At 47.7% G+C, this 25688-nt stretch overlaps 1 protein-coding gene across 1 annotated transcript in view; it reads right to left on the bottom strand.

The window, feature by feature from the left end:
- The window catches only part of LOC147692058 (uncharacterized), a 222456-nt gene that overhangs the window by 108727 nt on the left and 88041 nt on the right, over window positions 1–25688 (bottom strand). Inside the window, exons 4-5 of the mRNA XM_086936729.1 lie at window positions 10149–10190; window positions 84–132 (exon numbers count right to left, since the gene is read on the bottom strand). Of these exons, the coding sequence (XP_086792855.1) occupies window positions 84–132; window positions 10149–10190 (91 nt within the window). The remainder of the gene's footprint in view (window positions 1–83; window positions 133–10148; window positions 10191–25688) is intronic.

Genomic DNA, 25688 nt, shown 5'->3' with positions numbered 1-25688 from the left:
GAATGATGCACCCAGGCAATAAACAGAATTATTTTTTTGCAACAAAAACTTTTAAGTAAAGAAAAATAATGTGAAGAATGTACTTGTTTTTTGAGTGCCAGGATCCCGGGTTCCGCCGATATATTTTCTTCCCTTTAAAGCAAAATAAAGAGTACGTTATGCTAATGTCAATAATGTGATTATTCATCATAAAGCAGCGTTTAACTTACGTAATTGTGTTGTAGGTAACAGTGAATTTAAAATACATGTTGAAATGGAAGAAAACAAATAATTCTAAGTGTAAATTAATTTTATAGAGCTATATGGTAGTATGCAAACCGAAGATAAACGTTCAATTTTAAATAAAAAAAACATAGGGCAGATTTACAATAAACTAACGCAGAGCAGTGCAGCAAGTCATTTTGCTGAGCTGCGTTAGTTTGGAAGCTCAGGGATGCGACATGTTTATAACAATATGTTGCATCTTGCTTCCTCCTGCACTGGCCCACAAACCGCTGCCATGCGCCGACACAGGCACCCCTGCACCATGGTGCAAGGATGCCTGCGTCACGGGGATGATTGTTTATGTGCAGGACGGGTTCCCTTCCAGCACATAAACAAATCAGAAATGGTGTTTTCCAAATTCTGTGTGCTGTATTAGCACACATAGAACTTTGAAAACTTCATTTCTTGGGGGGTGCTAGGTGGCACACGATCAAGATGGCCACACGCCTGTGAGGCTCCAGCCGAGCCAGAAAACATCCATAGTGCCCATCCTGTATCGATTTTATGAGCTTTAAATCTCACAGTGTGAAACCTGCTTTCCTGCTGCTACCAGCTATACCACATTCATAGGTCTGGCCTGAAGATTGGCGGAGGAAGAGACTGCTGAAGTTGGGAGCAGTAGGCACTGAGCTGCACCTGGTGCTGCGCTGTGGGCCACCTGGCCAGGAAAAACCAAGGCTGTGTGGGCCTCCGAGCGGGTGCGCGGAAAACTACTACATGAGTCCGCTCACCACCATCGCACGCAATCACAACCTCAACATCATCTCCTACGCCGACGACACCCAGCTGATACTCTCCCTCACCAAAGACCTAACAACCGCCAAAACCAACCTCCAGGAAGGAATGAAGGAAGTCGCGGAATGGATGGAGCTCAGCCGGTTGAAACTGAACTCAGACAAAACGGAGCTCCTCATCCTCGGACAATCCCCATCCACCTGGGACGACTCCTGGTGGCCCACTGCGCTGGGCACTGCACCTTCACACACGGACCACGCACGCAACCTGGGATTAATCCTGGACTCCTCGCTCACGATGACCAAACAAGTCAACGCCATCTCATCCTCCTGCTTCAACATCTGCGCATGCTCCGAAAGATCTTCCGGTGGATCCCCACAGAAACCAGAAAGACGGTCACGCAGGCCTTTGTCACCAGCCGACTGGACTACGGGAACGCCCTTTACGCAGGAACCACAGCCACACTTCAGAAACGACGGCAGCGAATACAAAACGCCTCCGCACGACTCATCCTCGACGTCCCTCGCCACAGCTACATATCTGCCCACCTGAAAAACCTGCACTGGCTCCCCGTTAGCAAGAGGATCACGTTCAGGCTCCTCAACCACGCACACAAAGCACTCCACGACATGGGCCCCGAATACCTCAACAACCGCCTCCCGTTCTACTCTCCCACCCGCCAACTCTGCTCCGTCAGCCTTGCACTCGCAACCATCCCACGGATCCGCAGAGCTACTGCGGGAGGACGATCATTCTCCTACCTAGCCGCCAAGACATGGAACCCCCTCCCCGCTCACCTACGACTGACCCAGGACCATCTCACCTTCAGAAAACACCTTAAGACTTGGCTATTCGAGCAGTAGCACCCCCCCACCTCCCTCAGCGCCTTGATACCCTCGTGGGTGAGTAGTGCGCTCTATAAATTTATTGATTGATTGATTGATTGGCAGAGGAGCGCCGCCTTTCCTGTACATTGGCAATGCGCAGCGGGAGCTGACAACCAAAACCATGAGTGTCCTGGTGCCGCAACAACCTGCACCCGGCCCCATTGACCCGTGGCAACGAAGGCGCCATGACACGAGAGAGCACCGAGACCCGCCAGATTTGAACTCCGTGGTGGCCCGACTACGAGGGGCATCTTGGGGTCGTGCGTGATTACTAACTCGCATTTCTTATGCAGTGGGGCGCTGCCTGATTCACCTCCCAATGTGTGCGCTCTGCGGACAGAACTGTGAGCGATCATCTTCATTACCTTTTTACCGCCGAGTGGAGCAGTAGCCATTTTGATAGATCACGAAACTGCCGCGGGCAGTGCAAGGAGCTATACAAAGCTGGTGGTTGCCCCACATGCTGCCTGCAAGGACTGATGCTCAAATAACGCCTGCCCCAATAGCCCTACTCAGAAGAGAACATATTGCTCGCTCCCTGCCCTGGATGTTCTAAAGGCTTCATGGGCACTGTCGAGGGCGGCCATTTTGAGTGTGCTGAGTGAGGCCCTACAGTTGTGAGGGACATTGCTGATCGGAACTGGGGAGAGGCGATAATACACGTGTAGAGGTGGACCCGGTGCTACCAAGTTGTGCATGGTGTACCCGGTGCTACCGAGTTGTGCTTGGTGTGGTCAGTACCTTCTCCAGCCATTTTTTAACTCTCCCTTTACTGCCCTTGGTGCCTGAAAATCTAGCTGCGGAGACATCGACCTGGATCTTAGACACTAGCTGCACGCTGAGTGGGGTCAGAAAGCATATAACCTTAGCGGGCCTAGACTGCTCAGTGCCACAGACCGTGCAGACTCAAACTTGTTGCCGCTGCTACGACGCATGGTTCTACTACCGCCGGACGCCCCAACCTTTGCGCAGGTACCACCTGCTCAGCCTCCCCTGAGACCTGTAGTATTGCTTTCCTAATATACATTTACGTGTAGAGGGTGCTGTTGGACATCGTTTTGCACTCCCCTGTTCTGCATGGCTGCTTGCGCCATGGGGCGTACCGATAGCAAGCAGACAAAAATCCTGTTCGAAGCGCATAAGACTCCCAGGTTGTGCTCTGAGGAACACTAGGAATCAGATGCCACGGACACGCCTGAAGAGGACTGGAAGGCGGTCCTGCTTGGCATGAAACAGAGTCTTACGTCCATAGATGCTAAAATAGATAGAATGAACATGCGGATGGAGTCAGTGGTCACCAAGCTGGGACAACATGAGCAACGCCTAAAAGAAGTCAAGACTAGAGTGTCTGATCTAGAGGATGGTGCTACAACGAACAAAATCCAGATGTCACGGATGGACAAATTACTTAAGGTAATTGCTGATAAAAATGAGGATTTGGAGTCCTGGTCTCAAAGAAATAATGTGCTTTTCCACATCTCACCGGTAAAAGAGCTCCCTTACCTAGTTTTCGGGTTCACCCAGGACCCATCCCTTGAAGCAGATGATAGAGCATTACTTGACCTCCTCCTCTCGGCAGCGGTTAAGACAGTCCTCAGCAACTGGAAAGATACCAGCAAGGCCAATTACGCAGTGTGGCTGAACTGGATAATCAGTTTACGTGGAGCAGACAATATTGCACTCCTTCAGACACCGTGGCGCCCTCCCATGAGAAAACTATGGTCGACTCTTGATAACTACTTCACGTCACATAAGCCACCTTAGAATGGCCCTCACACCGTCCACGACCCACCAACATATGCTCCCCGACTACCTTCATTGCACTATTAATTATCGAAGAAAATTGTCCTTAAATGAATGAGTAAAATGCTGCTGAATTACAATGTCTGTTGCTAAATTGTTATTGAATATGAGTTACGGGCTTTACTGTTCTAGGCTAGATGCCAGCCATGTACTTTTGTACTGACATTTACTATGATATATTGTAGCGTACAGTAATTCTGATTCGTAAATTTATGACTCAAATTATGCTAATGGATTTACTTTTTTTATGTCTATGCTGAAACAACCAATAAAAAACTTTTGAAATCAAAGGAAATAATGTTCGAATCCTTGGTCTGGCGGAATCTACAAACATAGGACACATGGAAGACTTCATTGAGAAACTGGTTGTAGAGTTATTGGGCAGAGAATCCTTCTCAGTACATCTCACGGTGGAGAGAGCGCATAGGACTCTGGTGGCCCTCCCGCCCCCGGGGGCATCGCCACGGCCTGTGATAGCCTGCTTTTTAAACCACCGGGACAGGGATACGGTCCTGCGCCTTGCCCGAGAAAAGAAACAGGTGCATTACGAGAACACAACACTGGCCTTCTTCCCAGACTTTACGCAATCAGTGCAGGACGCCAGGCAGAAATTTGCTACTGTCAAGAAAAGATTACAGTCGCAGCAAATCCCCTATGCCATGCGGTACCCGGCGAAGCTGAGGATAACCCATCACAGATCGCAACACTTTTTCCTGAACCCACAGCAGGCTGAGGACTACATCCATTGCCAGCGCCACTCGGCTACCACAGAGTCAGAAGCACAAGATCGCTCCAGGTCCCCGTCGCCCCGGATGGACCCAAGCAGAATCGCATAACTAACATTGGTGTTTGCTGGAACTTTCATTGACGCTTTATCCATGACGAACTGAACTGCGCTGGTGATGTATATGTATGCTTACTGTTTGGTAGAATGTATGGCTTGGCTACTTGCCTCAGTCCTGCCGCAGCTGCCCGCCTAGCGGTGATGTAGTAGGTGGGTGAGAATATGGAGGGAAGAGGGCGAGTTGTGCGCCCCTAGTGTGTTCCCGTGAGGGCGTACCCCCAGAAGTTACGTAAACAAGGGGTATAAGAAGTTAATTTATGGTGTTTTTTCGTGAGGTGGTCCTATACCCGGCAAGTTGGGGGAGCCGGTGTGGGTGGAGGGTGGATTTTTGTCTATGACCGCCTTACAGCATGTTCCATCCAATGGGGTCATCATTGCGTGGGTCCATACTAAATGTCACACATGGTGCATTGGCTGACAGCACACGAGACATCAATAGTTTTACAGTAGTGTATTGGTACATACGAGGTCCTCACAACCCTATGAAGAAACAACAGATTCTGGGTTACCTAGATAGGCACCACGTTACAGTGGCCATGTTACAGGAGACACACTTGAGTCCCGGCACTACTCCCCAATTCGCCTTGAGGTGGGCCTCGCACCGCTGTTTTGCATCGTACTCTGCGTACTCCCGGGAAGTGGCCATCTTGGTCAAGAGGGGGGTGGCATTCGTATCCAGCAGGTCAGAAACTGACGCAGAAGGTAGATTCTGCTTGCTCTGGGGTAGATTTCACTCTTATGATGTGACCTTTGCCAACTGTTATGGACCTAATACTGACGACTCGCAGGCCCTCCTTCGCTTATGGGGCAGAATTCAGGAGATAGGTACTACCTACATCATCTGGGGCGGGGTCTTTAATACAGTGATGCACCCCAACATGGATAGGTCCCGAGATTCCCCAGCACACTATACAATCACCCAGAGAGTGCTACCTGACATTATTGACGAGAATTACTTGCTTGACTCCTGGAGGTATAAACACCCCATGCAGCTGGACGGTACACACTTTTTGGCATTCCACTCATCTTGGGCCAGACTAGACTACCTGTTTGTGTCCACGGGTGTGGCGCATTGGCTGGGACGGGTGACCAAGTTGGCCCTTACTCACTCTGACTATTCCCCGGTCGTCGCTGAGATGCGTGCACCCCTCAACCACTCCCCATACAATAGCTGGCGCCTTAACCCACTGCATCTTCAGGACACCGCATTCAAAACTGAACTGGAGCAAGACATACAAGACTTTTTTGACCAGACTCTGTCCCTAGTATCACAACTGTTTGGGAGGCGTTCAAAGTCATGGCCCGGGGCTGGTGCATATCTAAGAGCGGGGGCATTCTCAAATCACTGTGCAATAGCTTATCCACATTGGAAAGAGAACTCAAACAATTGGAGAGCGGGCTGGGTTCCGATTCCGATGGGAGTGACATTAGAGCCACCATACGCTGCAAGCTTACAGAATACGAAGATCTTGCTGATAGGGAAGGTAAGTTTCGGGGGAAACACCATATGGCACAGGTTTATGGCGAGGGGGATCGCCCAGGGAAAGCTCTGGCAGCTGCGATCAGACCACCTAGATTTTCCAATTATGTGACGGAGCTACAGGATGCACAAGACAATACTCATAGGAAATTTCCTGATCAATTGCACACGTTTAGGGACTACTATAGTAACTTATACTCCTCCCAAAGAGGCACCCCTCTCAACTTGCCCGAATACTTTGAAGATACTGCCCTTGCCTGGTTAGGGGACACTCAGCGGAAATTTCTAAATCTAGATTTGGAACTAGATGAAATTACAGAAGCTATCATGCAGATGAAGTCTGGACAGGCCCCGGGGTCCGACGGACTGCCAATAGAGTTTTATAAAACCTACATCTCAATTCTGACCCCAATCATGAAGGAGGTGTATTATGCAGCGTTGGAGGAAGGAAAACTGCCTATGACGATGCGAGAGGTGTTTATAACCTCCTTATTAAAACCGGGGAAGTCCCCACTCTACTGTGACTCATATCGGTCCCTTTCTCTCTTAAATTGCAATACTAAAATATTAGCTAAAGTCCTGTCGACCAGGCTCAATCTGCTGATGCAGCACCTGATGTTACCTGACCAGGCTGGTTTTGTTCCGAGTCGAGCCACATCACATAATCTCCGAACCCTTGCCGCTGTATTGCAAGATATTGACCCTAAATGCTCGGTAATCGCTGTATTCCTAGACGCTACCAAAGCGTTTGACTCCCTGGAATGGGACTACCTACTAGGCACACTGGGATATATGGGGATGCCTCTACCTCCCTCTAATGGATCCAACTGTTACACAACCGCCCGCTGGCCTCAGTGCTCCTGAACGGGGCCAAATTCTCTCCCTTCACTGTATCCAGAGGCGCACAGCAAGGCTGCCCATTTTCTCCCATCCTATTTGCCCTGGCCATCGAGCCCTTAGCCACCAAACTTCGGCAGCACCATAACGATAAAGCATTAATCTACCAGACTAGGCAACTACTTATCTCCCTATACGCAGATGATATGACGCTTTATGTTAAAATAAAACATGATAATCTTATCCCCATTCTTCGTGAGATAACCAAATTTGGAGCCATATCTGGGGTGCAAATCAACTGGTCTAAATCTGCGGTCTTTCCCCTTACAGAAAATACCCCACCGCACCAACTGGACTATCCCCTGGTTTGGGAAACGGACGAGATAAAATACCTAGATATACGTGTCACTAGAGGCAGGGATGCGCTCATGCGGCTAAATTATGGCACAACCATAGACAAAATTAAAGACACCATCACTAAGTGGATAAGCCTTCCACTCTCCATGGCAGGGAGAATCTCCTTAATTAAGATGGTTTTATTGCCAAAACTTTTGCCCCTCTTCATTAATATACCTTATTATCCCGGGACCTTTTTCTTCAGTACACTCAACTCACAAGGCTCATATGGGGCGGGAAACAGGTGCGACTAAACCTGACCACTTTGATGCTGCCATAACACAAGGGAGGATATGACGTCCCCAATTTTGAGCTTTATTACTACTGTGCACAGGCCCATTTTGCTACGTATTGGTTTCACCCGCCACCCTTTATGCCTCATTTGGTGGTGGAGGAAGGCTATATGGCCCGACACCCACAACGTGCTATCTCTTTAAGGCGGTGAAGAAGTGTGAACGTGACCCATCCACCGTAGACTGTACAATACTGGCATGGCAACGGATAGCTTGCAAGCTATAGATACCTATGCTGTACTCTCCTAAGGTGTCCCTTTCACGAAGCCCTTTATTGCAAGTCACTTATGAGGGGATATGTCGACAGATGCTAGAGAAACTCAAGTAGAGTACCTGGGGAGATCTCTATATAGGAGGGCAATCGCGCTCCAAGGAACAATTTTTTGAAACCTGTGAGCCGGCGACAATGGACACATTTATGTATACCCGTCTCTGGCAGAGTGTAAAGGCTGTGACTCCCACCTTCCTGGAGGGACCTAATACACTTGTCCCACTACATGCCTTGCTATAAGCAGATAACCCTCTGCACATCATATCCCTCCTCTATCATCACACAAAAAATTCACCGTCCTCATACCCAGTTCGTGCCAGGCAGGAATGGGACACAGATCTGAATGTTACTCTGAAAGATGAACAATGGGAGCTTAGCTGTGCGCAAATGGGGGCAGTGACCGGCAACAGTAGGTTGCGTCTCATCCATTTCAAATTTCTGCACCGCCTATACCATACTCCAGCCAGGCGCTATAGGTTTCGCCTTAGGGACAGTGACATATGTGCGCGATGTGGTCTGGAGGGAGCAGGTTTTCTACACCTGGCGTGGGATTGCCCCAGGTGATGGCCTACTGAGCACAGACGTTTCATGGGTTATCGACCATAATAGCTACCCAGGTATCACCATGCCCGCTCGTAGCCCTTCTGGGCTTGACCCAGGGAATCCAAATAGTGCACAAAAAGTTCCTAGCAATGGGATTACTGCTTGCGAAACGACAGGTGGCGTGTAGGTGGGGGAGAGGTCGTGCTCCTATTTTTAAGGACGGGATTCACACTATGTCTACATGGCAGGACTAAATGCACCACTACGCAGACACACTTCCCACCAAATCGCGCCCGAAAGACATCTGGGGCACACTCACCTCATATCTTCTCGCGCAGGAGGCACCTGGGACTGGGACCTACCCCTAAACCACACATGAGTAAACACATGAGACATGAGTTGGCGGAACAGGGTGCTGTGGTATTCTAACTGGATATGACAAGGCCCTACCTGTTGCACTTAGCATTGTTAGGAATGAGGGTGGTGAGATGCTGTGCGCCTTTACTCGTGATGTCCTGTCACAAAATATTGTTATGACCTCATGCAAGTCACAATGTGTTGCTGCTTATCCACATACGCTAATAGACTGTACTGTCATGGACTGGACAGCTCTGTATTATTTCTTGACCTGTCTTGCAGGTCGGTTGGGGAGGGGGTAAGTTTAGTTCGTATACATAATTGTGTGGGAAAGTGCACTGCACGTATCAATGACGATTGTGCTTGGATTGTGACTTCTTTTACATTTGTTGTACCGTGCAATAAGTCAATAAAGGTTTTTGAAACTTAAAACAACAACAAAAAACTTCATTTCTTTAAAGGATTGTTAATGTGTAGGAAGGGACACCTTCCTGTACTTAAACAATCAGAGGTTATTTCCTCATTCTATGTGTTCTGCAGAATGCAGCACGCACAGAAAGAGGAAAACAACGGGGAGAAATGAATATATTTCTCCGTGTTGCGCCTCCCTACGCATTCCCCTGCGGGGCATAGCATTTAGATGCCTTTCCATATTTACAATTTCTTGTAAATCTGGAAATGTGTCTGGTTCCATGGGTGTTGCATGGGAACAACCACAGCAACACCCACTCAAAGTGCTGCGGGTAAAGGGGCCGTATTTACAAGAACAGGAAAAGCCATGCAGGGTGGCTTTTCATGTCCTTGGAAATAAAGGACAGGAAAATACTCTGCCAGTGATGACGCACTGGCAGCGCAAGGGGCTTGTAAATCTGCCACCATGTTTTCATCTTATCTATCCTAGAAGTTCATATAAGACCTGCATTAGCAATGAGAGGATGAATATTTGCTGATGGACAGCTGGATATATGTACTCCCACATGTCAATCTTATACTTTTAAATACAGGGCCCATCCAGTGAACATGGTCACACTGCCTCTTAAAACCCAAGCAGACCTCATCAAACAAAGGAACGTTCTAGAATGCCCATTGATGGTAATTGTTAGTTATTCAAGACTGGGTCAAGCGAGTTGCTTTATTCCTTTACACTGATGGCCCATTTAAACTTGCAGCATTTTCTCTCCTGATGCCAGAGCTAGGATAAGACATGATGTCAGGGGTAGTGACACTGATGTCATGATTGCATTGGGATAAGACATGAGGGGTGCCTATTCCAGAAAACAATGTGAGCCATAGACATAAATAAATATGTTAAAATATATTCTAATGCATTGTAGCAGAAAACAAAAGAAACATAAAGCAAATACAATTGAAACACAATAAAATACATGTGTTTGTTTTTCCACAGTAGCTAGTGTAGTGTCTTGCGAGTTAGCAATACCTGAAATCTTTTGGCTCCTGATGGACTCCATAGAGCTGTGACCTAAGTGTTAGAGTGGAATGCAAGGAAGGCTGATTTAGAATGTTGAATTTGCAGTTACACACAGAAGAATAAAGGCATGTTATGCTAAGCTCCATGTGTGGCATAGTCATTGGCGAGTACCCGGGCTGGGGAGGACAATACAGCTAGTACTATATCCCATCCCACCCATAGATTCAATGCCCATAACATGCTAGATATAACCCTCACCCTGCAAGCTCCAGCTCCCCCGTTAACATAGTGCACTATAATCATATTGTAGGCCTCAGGTGAAATCGTCAAAATAACATATTCCAATTCAAGGTACTGTTCAGATTTATTAACATAGCAAGCATCTCCACTCATTCAGTAATATCGTCTGCCAGACGTTCTGCCCAATTTGTGACCTTCAGATGATGTCTGTTTGCTACTGCCCATTCAAGCAAATCTTTTTTCAATCCTCATGACTGGAGCTTTTAGCAGAAACCCAGTGAATTGCTATTCTGCACTTAGCTTACACCATGCCCAGTGCATTGAAGATGTAGTGGGAAATATGCCAAACAAGCAATGTTTTATTCAGTAGAACAGCAAATCATTGGTCACAATAGCAAGCTCTAGATCACATACACCCACATGCATCAAAGTGAATTGCATTCGCAACGGTGCGAATCGCAATTTTCGTCCGTTTGCGAATGCAATTAACTAATTTGGAATGCATCATGCATTTCGCAATTTTAGGAATCGCAACCATGTTGCGATTCCTAAAATTGCGATTGCATTTAAGAAATCGCAATTTCAGATTTCTTAAATGCAATGCATGATCATTTTTTAATTGCGAATTCGCAATTTGGAAGTGGTAAAATAGCATGAAGGTGAACTTCATGCTAATTTACTGAAAACGTTCAAATATGCACAAATTGCATTTTTGAAAGTTTTAATTTACACACACACATGCCCCTTGGGGCATGTGTGTGTGTAAATTGCATTTGAAGTTACATTTCAGGGGTGCAGGGAGGGGTTCTTTGGACCTCCCCCTGCACCCTTGAAATTGCATTCAGATTTTGCGAATCGCAATTTGAAATTCGCAAAATGTGAATGCCTTCCCATTCATTCCTATGGGCCTTTTGGCCCATAGGAATCAATGGGAAGGGTTTTCCTTAATTGCGATTCGCAAATTGTGAATCGCAATTAAGGAAAAATACCGAATTGCAAATAAAAATGTGAATTTTTCATGCATTGCAGTTTGCGATTTCCAAATTGCGATTCCTTAATTTTTCGCAATTTAGGAATCGCAAACGGGTGCAATGATGCATGTGGCCGATAGACCTAGAATGTGATTGCTTGCAGGCAACCTCAAACCATATGGATAAAGTCTTCTCCCTGCACATTACACCTAGGGGAATTCAAAGTCCTCCCAGAGAAAATTCTAGTCAATTTATTCAAGGTGAAATTGATCATATGGAGAAAATTATACCGGAATAGCTGGATGTGCAAATTAGGAGAAATGGTCTTCCACTGGGCATACGCCTTCCCCCAGTCTAAATCAGATAGTGCTAATCAGCACCTGTCATGAGCCACAGTTATATCCCTCCCTCTGTTTGAGACCAGAGCAGCATTAAATGTCCCCACTGCTTCGCTGCCCCCATCTCTCCACTACTGGACAAACATGCAAATCTCTGTAAAGGGCGTCAATGCCCATAGCTGAATGTTAGGGTAGGCTTGTCTCTCCAGTCCCCCCGCCCCCCCCCCCCACACACACACACGATTGCCATCTGAACAGCAATGTATTAAAGAGAGCAACTTGTCTGAGCTACCAACATGAAGACTTCTGGCAAAGAATTAAGAGGATGAGATCCAGCCTGCAACCTCGTTTCACAGCAACTGTGTGATCCAGTGAGCCACGTGTTGCAGCTGTACAACCACATAGTAAAAGAAAAGGTCAGGAATTCCCAAGCTACCTTTCGTCCAAGGGAACTTTAAAATATCAAGCAACATGACTATGCTTCCTTGCCGAAACCAAAGAGATGATCAAGACGTACAATTCTTGGAAGAGCCTACTCGGTAAGGGGCACATCTTATTCAGTTATACCATCTTGGCTTATGCTTTCCTGGCCATAAACAGACATAAATACATAATGCCCAAAAGCCACTATTGACATTGACAAACTAGGAGGATACAATGAGATGAAACCAGTGCCCAAGGAATTACTTTTCAGTTGTTCCTATCACTGAGGGAATGTCAACTGCCAAACATGGAGTGCATAGTATGATATTGTCTGGATTCATTAATGACTTTGACCACATAAATTAATGCTGTTGGCACTTTGTTATCAGTTGCTATGAAAATGTAGGTACATAGACCCTTATGTGCTCAATCCATGGTTTAAAATATAAATTAAAAAGCTGTGGAGGTTGAGAAAGGTGCTGTGAGGCGTTGTCTAATTCCCCAAGATTTTGGAATTCTTTAAGACATTACACTGCAGGATTCTGAGATAGAGCTTGCGTCTCTTTTGGACTCTAAGCAAAATATGAAAATGTAATTTGAAACTGTGCCAAACAGACTGTTTGTCATGGTTTGCCAAACTGTTAGGAATCATTGTTTTACAAATGTGAGATCTTCTTAAATGCCCCATATCCCAAGAGTGGAATACACTTTGAACCCAATTTGTACAGCTAATGTCCCCAGATGATCTTCCCCCATGAACCCGACAACATCGCACGGTAATCCCTTGCCTGCCCCCTTTCTGAACACGCTCCTAACATTGCACTATCACATGTATATACCCCGTGGCCTTTCCCCTTGCCCCAGGGCACGGACTGGCTGTAGCGGACATCGGGCGTTTCCCCTGTGTGCCTGATGGGTGGGGGCGATTTTCTGGCTGTGGTGGGCAGTTTTGTCAAAAGTGCTGCAATATCGGCCCCCTATAACAAAAGTAGGAGTGGTGCTTTTTATTAGCGCCCCCCTTCCCGCGGCTCATCGAACAGAAATTGGCCAGAGCATGTTGCTGTTCCCAGTCCGGCCCTGCATCCCCCCTCCTCCCTGCATACCCACACAATGGAGATACACAGCCAGAACACCTCACTGTCCTGCCCACACTGCTATTTATCTGTTAGGTGAGAAACTATCCTTGCTCTGTATCGCCTTCCTAATTGTCATGTCACTGCCTTCCCCATGCCCCCTCCATTTCTTAGTTATGACTTTTATACATTGAAGCTATATTGTATCATACTTGCCATTGCATGACTTGATTATAATGCATTGTTGTACGTGATAAATATATCCTATGTTCGACGCGGCACAACTGCAATTTGGCACTCATTACGCAGTCATTGTTTATTTTGGTGATTCCCGATTCAGGGATTCTCTCGACATAATGGAGTTCTTGTACATTGAAACAACAAAATTAAAACATTTTCAAAATTTTTTTTTTTTAAATCAAATTAGTTGATATGACTGGCAATCTCTGGAAGTACTTTTCTGGTTTCAGAATGCCAGATTTCCTGGGTACATGGACTTATGGATCCAACCATGGAATCTGTGTCTGACCTTGTTGTCACAAGTTTTAATCTACATAGGTCCCTCAGGCTTTTATCCTTCCAAGGTCGGTCGATAAAATGAGTGCCAATGAGCAGCGTAACGATAGCCATCTATTATTGCATTGCTAAGACACTGAAGGTAAGGTTCAATGTACACTTTATATTAAAATCACTGTGGTGACTGCTTCCTGCAATTTTGGGGGCACAGGCGATCCGTTTCAGCACCATTAAAAAAGCCTAAAACAATGGGTGCAGCATTTTGCCCACCATGACACAAATGCCCTTGAGGTCAGGGCTTTTTCAGTGGATTTTTGTGGGCTTTGTTCAGTACTACCCACAGCCTTTCTTCTGAAATGTGATGATCTAGACAATTTCCCTGTCCTGTCTAAAGTTGGAAAGCTTGATTAGATTCAAGCATTCCTCTAAATCGTAGGGATTTAGTGCAAAATATTTAGAAACAGATAGAGATAAGATTCACAAGTCCCTGTAAAATCCCGGTGATTTAGTGCAAATTATTTAGACAGCGATAGAGATAAAATTCACACGTTCCTCTAAATCCTGGGGATTTAGTGCAAATATTTAAATACTGAGATTGGTAAACTGGTTTGCAATCAGTTTGGAAGCTTCTGAAACAAATCCATTGTCAGGGCAATTAACATTTTTAATCCTGTTAGTTACATCCCTAGTCATAAGTCATGAAGCCAAGATGGAGCCACGTTCCTACTCTGACTCAAAGGTTGAAATATGAATGAGAATTTGCCTAGCCTTAGTGCTGGTAAGTTCCAATTCTATTAAGGACTCGGAGGCGAGGATTATGCCATTCTTTCTATTGCTTTATTTTCCACAGCAGCAAGAAAAAACATAAACAAACTACTTTTCCCATGAACATCTGGGAAAAAAACAAAATCGAACATGAGTCTTATCACAGTGTCCATGCAACGGCAGCTCCCATCATGCCCTGCTGTCGCTTCCTCCTCCTCTTTCTTCGCGCGAAGCCCATATACCGGTCCAATCACGCATCCTGTTTGGAACCTTCAGTCCCTGCAAAAGAACACACCATCAGATCTAGGCCGTTCCAACAGAGCGTCATCATTCAAATGAAGAACAGTACAATGCAGAGCAACAGCAGATCAGCAGTTGAAGCATCATAAAAGATTGACTTACATTGCATACAGGGAGGGCCAACTTCCAGGAAGTCTCTGGGGGGATAATCCTCGCCTGCGAGTCCTTAATAGAATTGGAACTTACCAGCACTAAGGCTAGGCAAATTCTCATTATATGGCAGGACCGGAGGCTTCGGATTATGCCAGTTCAAAGCTTATCGACAACCAGCCGAGCTACTTCTATAACTGGCTTGAAATAGAACCTCTTGAATGTGGAGTCCGAGGACCAATCGGCCGCTCTCATCAAATCCTCTACGCGAGCCCCGAGGGCAAAAGCTTTTGAGGCCATAGCTCCTCTCGCTGAGTGAGCGCCAAATTGTTTGGTATCAATCCCCGCCTCCTGCATTACCCAACGCACCCAACGGGCAATCGTTGGCGAAGTAACAGCCTTGTACGGTTTCCGTAGGGCAATGAGAAGCTGTCTTTCACCCGGAGGGCGGGTATCATCAGTCATATTCTCAGAAGCACGGAGGCACTGCACAACACACAGTTTAGGGGAGTCCTGAAATGCAGGGTATGAAATAACCCTAGTAAGGGTCTTAGTCCGTCTACTTACAGTGAAAGAAACTCCATCCGGAGAAAAAACTCTGGCCGTGATATCAAGAGCCCGCACATCCGAGACCCGTCTGCAAGATACCAGGCACAACAACATAGCTAACTTAGCAGTCAACTCCTTACGAGACAGGAACCTGTTCGGTTGCCAAGAAAGGAACAAATTCAATACTCTGTTGACGTCCCACAGGACGGAGTACCGAGGTTCGGGCGGCAATGAGAGGCGAATTCCTCTCAGGAGTCTACAAACCAAAGGGTGTTCCCCAACCGGAGAACCCTGCACCAAGTCGTGCCCTGCTGAAATCGCAGATCGGAAGGTATTGATCGACCGGTAGGCCAGTCCCTCCTGAGCCAGTTCGGCCAAGAAATTTAGGACATGGACTACAGCTGCCCCCACGGGATCAAAATTCCGTCGCACACACCAACAATTCCATCTATGCCATGCAGATCTGTATCGCTTGGTCGTGCTGTCAGCCCAGGCTTTGGAAAGCAAGTCTTCTGCCTTTCCCGGGAGTGTCCAACGACGCCTGAGAGCCTCCATGCCATCAGCCGCAGAGAACCCTCTTGGACCAACCTGTGGGGAGCTCCGTCTGGATTGAGGAGAATGTGAGGAGAGAGGGGGAGTAGGATTGGAGAATCCCAGGAAAGTTCCAGAAGAACTGGAAACCAAACTTGAGACCTCCACCATGGAGTGATCATTACCACCTGCGCCGACTGGCGACGTAGCAATGCTGACACGCACGTTATCATCGAGAATGGGGGAAACGCATACCCCTGCTCGTTCGACCAGTCCTGAAGGAACGCATCCGTCGCCTCCGCCGCTGGATAGGGGCGCCAACTGAAATATCTCGGGAGTTGATGATCCAGGCGGGACGCAAAAAGGTCCACTGAGAAGGGACCCCACCATTCCGATAGCCTGGAGAACAGAAGAGGATCCAGCTTCCACACGCTGGCATCTAGGATGTTCCGGGAGTGCCAATCGGCTACCTCGTTCTGTCGCCCCGGCAAATACTCCGCCGTGACAGACACCTGATGGTCCAGGCAAAAGTGCCAAAAGTCTCTTGCGAGGTCCGCCAGCATTTTGGATCTGGTGCCCCCCAGATGGTTGATATAACGGACCGCCGACACGTTGTCCATCCTGAGAAGGACGCAGGACTGCACCCTGTCTTTGGTCCAACACTGCACCGCGAAGGAGCCCGCCAGTAACTCCAAGCAGTTGATATGTAAAGATTGCTCGAAAGCGGACCAGGCGCCACCTGTGGAGAAATCCCCGCACCTGGCTCCCCAGCCTGAATGACTGGCGTCCGACTATCACAATGTCTGGAGCTGAGCCAAAAATCGCACGGCCATTCCAAGCCTCCATGTGCGTGAGCCACCATCTCATCTCGTCTCTCACGTCATCTGACAACGGAATTAGCTGAGAGTATGTGAGCCCTTTCCTGAGATGATACGCCTTCAAGCGTTGCAGGGCCCGATAGTGGAGGGGCCCTGGAAAGATAGCCTGAATCGAAGACGACAACAGGCCCACCAACCGCGCCAGGTGACGTAAAGATATCAATAGCTTCGCCAGAGTCTGGCGCAATTCGTGCCTGATCTTCGTCATCTTCCTGGCGGGTAGACTCAAGGTCGAAGACACCAAATCTATGTTGAAACCGAGAAAGGTCGCACACTGGACGGGAACCAGAAGGGACTTCTTCTCGTTGATAACAAAACCCAAACCTTGAAGAAGGTTGACCGCGGACTGCAACTGAGACCGAAGGCGTCTCGGGCACTGGTCCATGAACAGCATGTCGTCCAAATACACTATCATCCTGACACATTGAGCCCGTAAGGCCTCCACCGCCAGATGCAACACCTTTGAGAAGCACCACGGCGCCGAGGATAGCCCGAAAGGTAGTGTGGTGAACTCGTAAACCTGATCGTCCCACTTGAACTGGAGGAAACGACGGTGTGGAGGGAAGATTGGGACCGTTAAGTAAGCGTTTTTTAAGTCGAGCCTGACCATCCAATCGGATGGGCGCAACACATCCCGTAAGAGGTGAATCCCCTCCATCTTGAAATGGCGGTACACCAGCCATTCGTTGAAATCCTTTAAATTGATCACCGGGCGACGGCCCCCGTTGACCTTGTCGACCAAGAAGAGATTGCTTAGGAAACCGGTGGGGTGTTCGCAAGCGCAACAAATCGCTCCTTTTTGGAAGAGAGCAGCGACCTCTTCGCTCACCAAAGCCGCATTGCGCTGTGAAAAGGTAATGGGGCGAGGACGCTGAAGCTGACACGGACGGCCATGTAACTCCAACTGGAAGCCCTGCACCGTCTGCAGCACCCAGGCATCGCTGGTAAGGGAAGCCCATGCTGGGAAGAACTGCGCTAGTCGCCCCCCTACCCGCAAGCTCGCAGAAGGTAGCACACTCACCTCGTCCACCGCCCGGTTGGTGGCCTCTCTGACCACCGCGTCCTCTGTAATTCTGCCCTCTGGTGGGGTAGAAGTTGTTTAAACGGGCATTGTCTTGAAACTGCCCGCGTCCGGAGCCTTGTCCTCTGTCTGAGCTGGCGACTCGACCGAACGAGCGGCCCTTGCCTCGTCTGGCCTTATCAAAAACACGAGGGGCGAAGACCTTCTTTATGTTGGACTGAGCACGGTCCAAGGAGGTGAAAGTCGCTACAAATTTACCGAGCTCCTTGATAAATGGGTCTCCAAACAACCCACCCTGGGCCACAGCTCCAGCCTCGAACGAGGCGAGGTCACCCAACTAGGGGTCCACTTTTATTAAGAGAGACCTCCTCCTCTCCGTAGAGAGGGCACAGTTAGCATTGCCCAGAAAAATGATGGCGCGCTGGGCCCAATTTGACAGAACCTCTGGCTTCCTCCGCCATGTCCAGAATTTTGGTCATGGGGCCTACAGCATCAAGTAGCTTGTCCTGGCACGTACACCAGGACCTGTCTATCCCCTTCCGAGGATCCTTGACGAATTTCGCCAGGAAGGTAGCCATCTTCGGATCGATGTCTGGAGTCATGGCTACCTTACCCTCTAAGTAGGGTCGAGGGCACTCCGCCCGAAGGCGGCTACGGGCATCTTTATCCACCGGCCTCCTGAGGCGATTTGCGACATACTGGGCCACTTTATCGCATGGGACCCATTCTGACGACCTGGGGTGGACGATATCGTCCAGGTCCAACATGTCCGAAGGACCCGCGGAGGTTGATGGTTGAGATGGAAGCCATGACCTGGAGGAACATGCCTCCTCCTCCAAGTCCGGAGAATCATCGTCCTGCTGCGGCTCTGGAGACATAGTATGAGGTGTAGGTGGTGGTACCTCCGCGGGAAGAACCTGAGGGGGCTGGGACCCCTCCATAGCTAGAAAAGCACTCTTCACCCTCGCGAAAGCCGTAGGGTCCACCCCCTCCGTACAAGGTTTCTTAGGGGGAGGCGGGGACGTGTCCGGGCCCGAGGCCGGGGCTGGCGCAGGAATAGGAGCAGCGAGCTTACCGTACGCCTCATCCAACCGCGCCGAGAGCCGTTGCTCAAGGGGTACCGTTGCTTGGTCTACAGCCCTATAGATCGAGTCGTCGACCGCTTAGTAAAAGTCATCCGCCAAAGGAACGTAATTCAGAGGGTCCTCCTCTGTATACTGGTCTGACTCCCTCTGCATAGTGAGTTAAATCAGGCTCCAAAGGGCAGAGAGGCCTGGCAAGGGCACTGGAATTGACCCGAAGGGCACTCTATGGTCTGGGGAGGTCCCAGGGATATAGGTGGCCAAAGGCACACAATTATGGGGATTAGCCCCTGGGAACGCTGCAGCCCTCAAAATTCAGGGGCGCCACCCGGTGAAGCGTTCCCATGCCGAACACCGGCACAATTACGACCCCGTAGGGTGTTCAAATTCACAATACAACCCAAACAGGACGTCAATGAAACAAAGAGAAAACCTAAATTGCGACCCCTGAGGGTGTCAGAACCGGGTGGCCGGGTACAGGCTACACGCTGATGAAAAAGCGCGCCAAGAACGCTCCAGAAAGCGTCTGACGGCGCTCCTGCAGCAGCCGAGACACTGACCCCTAGCAGCGAGATTACCGCACCGCGCACTACTGGGCACTAGAATCGCGTGAGGAGCGCAAAAGCGTCCCGCGATCGAAAGGTAATCTGTGAGAGGGAAAAACACAACAAGTGCCTGACCAAGGGACAAAACGCTCAATCCACAGAACCCACAAACCCAGGAGAGAAGAAAAAACCGACTTAACTTGCTGCTGAGCAGCGAAGAAAGAGGACGAGGAAGCGACAGCATGGCATGATGGGAGCTGCCGGTGCATGGACACTGTGATAAGACTCATGTTCGATTTTGTTTTTTCCCCAGATGTTAATGGGAAAAGTACTTTGTTTATGTTTTTTCTTGCTGCTGTGGAAAATAAAGCAATAGAAAGAATGGCATAATCCGAAGCCTCCGGTCCTGCCATAGAATTATATATTCAATTCAATTAACTGCAATCTGAAAGAAAGTTGCCAGCTCATTCAGGATTATTCGAACGTTCTAGTGATTACTGAGAAGAACTAATTTCACTAGATTACAGGACTTCCACCAAGGATGATGCTGTGCCTGCTGCATACTCACTCACAAATGTAAGAGGGGCCTTTAGAAACCTGTGCCATTTAGTACGGATTCATTCACTGTGGTTAATGTGATTTTCGTACCACCTGTGAGTTCTCTGACCACTACCCAAAGATCCTTTCTATCTTGAAAGGAATACTGGGCAATAAAAATACATATTTGAAAATATTACTACATATCTGATTTTAATGGGTTGTTTTTCTTCCGGACAAGGTTTATGATGTATATTTTTAGCTTTTGTCTGTGTGATGGGGTCTTCATGATCAATAAAACTTCTTCCTTTGGAGCTATAACCATTCTCAGATCTTCCTTTAGGTTATGTTTCTCCAGCTGTTCACACCCCAGTTTAATAGTTTAAGTTTTCCTGTCTCAAACATTTAATGAAACCCTGATTTTTATTAGTACCACTGCCCAGTGATTCTAACAAATTTTATACTGCATGTAGTGTAGCCCATTTGGTATAAAGACATGAAAAAAAGAATACTCTAACATTGAAAGGTCTCACAACATTCCTTTGTGGTGAGTTCTATATTTATGGCCTGATTAAAAATGCCCCAGGAGGCCTTTCAGTATTCATTGCACCCAACAAATTCCAACACCTTGGAATTCAGATTTTATCGGATGCAATAACTACCATCTTATTCTGAACTTTTTTTCCCAGCACTTAGGAATAAGGTGAAGATTTTGGTGCTCAGACATCAAAATCTGCATGACCCAGTAATTACCAGATCGTTTTCAGCTGTTAAATTCCATGAGGTTTGACCTGCAGAAATGTAATGAGGCATGTGAATTAATCTCACTCAGTAACTACTGGGTGAGATACTTACCGAACAACTCGAAAATTCCGACCCCTGAGCAAGTAGAGATTTTCAGCAGAGATAGGTATTTTCTGGTGCATTTTTTATCAGGCCCATAGCGTATCAGGCCCATAGCATATCAATACAATTTACAATTTGTGGAATGAATGAAATCTGGGACATCCAAATTCTTAGGGTAGAGCTACCATGGCGACTAGAAAAAATAAAAGTGAAAAAATAGGTATGAAATCCCCTTATTGCTTATGTCTATATAAAAGTATATCACCCTTACACACCGACAGGGTGATAAAAGCCAGCTTCATAGGGTGTGTACTTTTTAATTGGGGTCACTGAGGAGACAGGAGCTCTTATAAGAAGAAATTACAGACGTAGAGCCTTATTATGATTTTGGTGGTGTCGCAGTGGGCAGTCACGTCAGCGCCCCGCTGCCACACAACCAAAGCCATACTAAGACCGCACATCAGATTCAGACTGGAATCCAGGTCAGGCGGTCTTGCTGTGGCTGGCATGCAATGGGGCAATGCCAAGGCTCATACGTGAGCCTTATCAAGGCACAACAATTGGAACCAGAATGCAAGTTCCTCAAGAGCTTGAACTGTCAAGTCCATGGCCTTGAGGATCTGGGGGTGCATGCATACACGCGAACACCATGTGTTCCCCTGCATGCATCTCTTGCATCAGAGGCAATAAGGAGCCCTGTAGGGCCCACTTTGTTCCATCACTTTTCATGGCAGGCTCATCGCCATGAAAACTGTGGCACTGAGGAAACTCCAAATATGCTTTGTAGTGCCAAAGCAGCACAACCAGTATATTAGGGGACTCAGACCATGGCTAGAACACAAGGGATATTCGACAAATAATTCCCCACCCTTCCCCAAGCACCTTGAGACCCTCTGGGTATGTAGCGCGCTATATATAAATTAATTGAATTGAATTGAATTGAATTGAATCCCTGGCAGCAGCAACGGTCCCATGGCGGTCTGACCGCAGTGGACCACCGGTGCGGCCAAACTCATAATAAGGCCCATAATCTTTTTGGTCACAATCATCCAAAATAGTCCTTTTCATAGAGGAACAAACAGGGCAAAGAATACAAGTATGATTTCCAAGTGCTGCACCCCACTCTAACATGGGGCAAAACACTCACTGTCGACTCACGTAGTGACGCCTCTCACCGCAATCACACAAGCATGGCTCTCAGATACACTCATGCAAACACCCTTTCACTGCTTATAGTATACTCTGCCAGACACATTCATCGCTATGCACTCACACACACCTCACCTCATAAACACACCAGTATGCTGTACTCACACAAGCACACCGCACAGTATCACCTGCACACCTCTCCCACTGCACTCATACGGGTGCACTTCAACACTGGCACCCTTCTCTACTTGCACTCAGATATGTACACGTTTCTCCCTGTCTCGCTCAGCTCTCTACCTGCAATCGATCAAGCTCACTGCACAGTGAAAACTTAGTCAGGCTAACCCCTGCTAGTGCTCTCATAGAGGTACACACCTCACCTTCCACTAATACACCAACACCCTTCAACTGGCACTCACACTTGCACAGCACTCACCTTGCACTCATTCATGCTCACTGCTAAAAATACACTCAAACAGACATGCCATAACCCAGCACACCTCTCAATCTCCACATACAGGATTACCTCTCACAGTGACGCCATTTAGGGGTACACCTCATCAAGGAGTCATATAGGCAGACCGCATCCTCTGGCACACCATTCATTAATAATTCACTCACATTACACACCATTCACCACGCACTCAGCCACAGTTCTGATCCTGACCTCACACAGGAATCAAGCTTGCTCTGTACTCACATTGGGATAACTCTCACCATGTGGTCATAAAAGCACACTGCTCAACGGACTCCAATATAGGTACTCACCCTGCACTTACATAGAAACACCTTACACACTACACTAACAGTAGCACACAGCTCCCTGTATGTTCACAAACAACTGTTAGTCTACACTCATTCACGCACACCCTTCTACTACACCCTTCAATCAATGACTGAAGCACACTCCTCCCTCTGCAATCACAATAGCACATTTGTCACGTTGCACTTAGAAAGGCAAACTGCTCAACCAGAACACAATTTCTATTTCGCTCAAACACAATTGTTTGTGGCTTTCCATTGCAGCACATGTCCACCTGCGTTGGACCCCAAAAGCATGATCTTGCCAAAAGAATTCAGGGTCTACCCACCACTGATATCCATATGGGTGTCGTCATTGCACACTCTGGTATGTGACTCTTATCTGTATTATAGTGGGGTGAGGAATGACCTACTATTACAGTAAACTCTGACAGACACATCTGCCAACCCACACACAAATAGTTTGTTCCTAACGCATGGGAAAAATAACCCCATCAACCTCTTCCAACATGCACACCATTCGAAATTCTGCTACATGGTTATAGCCCACTTATGCCCTCTTCCTATTGCTAGCCACCTTTTCTCCGTGTGGGCGCCCATGCCCCACTGCTCCCCAGCCAGGCTGTCAACACTGATTGTTCCCACCAGCCACTGTGGCACATTGGAGAGAGAAACATGATCCACCCTAGAAGATTGAGGCCACTGCCAAATCCTTCCTCTGACCTGTTGCCTCAAAAGCAGTTGAAGGGAGAGGTTGGTGTTCCTTAGGTAATGGAGGAAAAGGCTGCTGCAGGACTGCGAATCACTGGCAGAACTGCTGTGGGGGTTGGGAGGGAGGTAAGCACATGTGAGACCCGCTCTATATAACATCATGAAGGCTGTAGAGGCCCTAAAAACTCTTGATGAGGACAGGGCAGCCGCAGACTGTGCAGATAAGCGCAGTGGGGCAGTGTGGGGGGGGGGGGGCGAATTCCGTCAGTCAACAATGAGGGGAATTTTTTTATTTCATTTTCCCTCGTGGTCATCTGTTGAATCCCCCCCCAACTCGACCCCAATGCCCTACCGCCCCCCGCTCTTACTTGCACGGGCAGCGGCTAATACAGGAGTGGCTTTGTGAGCCACTGCCTGCAGTTTGCCTTTCAGCAGTGGGGTACCAGAAAGGGAGCACGGATTAGGTTTGTGCAGAGAGGTTCCTGCAGGGCTGTGCAGAATGCATGCTGGACTCCATGCCCATAGTTGTTAGAGTTGGCACAATGGCAGCCAAAATCCCTTATTATATAATGAGTCTGACATACCCACCATGGTCCTCCAATTGAACTCAAAGAAGGGAAGCGTATCCAAGAGACGGTTGTTTCAAATGGATTCCATGCTTGTGGGAAGTGCAGAAGAAGAAGTGGGGACTAATGCGTGGAGGAGCAAGACACCGATGTTGAGGGTACAGGAGCGGCCAAGAAGAGACTCAGAAACCCTACAGACATCCATCATTAATGTAAAAATAGGAATAACCAAACATGGAGGTAGCCTTACGGATAGAGCGGTTGACCTCAAAGCTGGGGAACCAGGTTCGAGTCTCGGCAGCGGTGATCAACATCCTGTGATTCTGGGCAAATCACTTAATCTCCCCGTGCCTAAGAAAATTTTATGTGCCCATCTAACGAAACTGGTGCTCATGTAAAGCGCTCTGATACCCACTGTCTCAGGTCTAGTTCGTGGTATATAAAACACTTTTTTAAACCCCAAGACAGCAATTTAGAATTGGGAAGACACACAAAAGGCAGACCGAAGGAAGTATGATGTTCGTTGTAGTGCTCTCAGTTTAATACAGTCATAAAAAATGCCCTCTCCGCTCAGCTGCTGAATGGAGCCTGGGCAACACGGCGGTGTTCAGTGAAACACCAAATGGTAAAATAGAAATCCAGAGAACAAACTAATATGTATCATCTCGATACAGCTGTTGTGTTTGTATCCTGAGCCCAAAGCAACTCAAACAAGCTGTAATAAACCCCCCATGTGCATGTTTACTTTTTGTCAGTCTGATGGGTTTAAAATATTGGAGTTTGACAGTGTACAGCCACAAAACAATATGTCTGCTGTCTCAGGCCACAAACAGCAACCACTCTTTTTACATGGCAGGAGAAATTAGAGACCAACGCCCTCTGTGTCTACAAAGCACCAACCCTAGCACTAGCTTCTGTAGAGGTCATGAAGGGGTTGCGCATTTTTATTTCACAGCATGTCAGAGTGGAACCAACATGTGTGGCCTGACACTATATTCCTAAAGAACATGCATACTCTCTCCTGAAAGCAGTTGTATGTTCTGAGAACTTGGGCTTTTGGTTGAGGGGGGTGAAACCCGGTTCTCAAGCAACAGTCTATGTCAGGGTGAACCACAAAAGTCACTAAATTAACCTGTGGTTAATCCTCGGGTAGCTTGGCACAAAATCAGTCATGCGTATGTGTAACATATTTATGCAGCACACAAACAGTATTGAGATAAAAACACAACTACTTAGTAAAATAGAGTAAAGTTGAGTAAATAAAATGAGACCAAAATGAGAACAATCCAATTAGTAGAACAGGAGATATGCAATTTCAAAGATTTTGGTAAGTGTTACACGAAAAAACACAAAGCGCCACTCGTGGTTATCTGGTTGTACTAGACTGGGGGAAATACACAAGCTCAGGCCGAATGAGATGGCGCACTGGCCCGATGCAGAGACCAGGTTAGCCTCGCTGAAACATTTACCTTCTCAAAGTCCGGAGCGAATAGTCCAGCTTGCGGTGGAGGCTCCCACCAGCAAGCAGAGCGTCGTTGTAGCACACAGTGCAGATCTTACTGTGCCGATTGTCACTCATGGCCACTGCAGCACATAGCATCAGGTTCACCGGAGCTTCGCATAGGCGGTCATCGCAGGTGGCAATATCTTTGTGCG

This window comes from Lissotriton vulgaris, chromosome 9 (assembly GCF_964263255.1).
Source record: "Lissotriton vulgaris chromosome 9, aLisVul1.2, whole genome shotgun sequence".
In the NCBI taxonomy this organism is placed as follows: Eukaryota; Metazoa; Chordata; class Amphibia; order Caudata; family Salamandridae; genus Lissotriton; species Lissotriton vulgaris.
The sequence above is the reverse complement of the archived record's forward strand: the minus strand, read 5'-3'. Positions and strand labels throughout refer to the sequence as shown.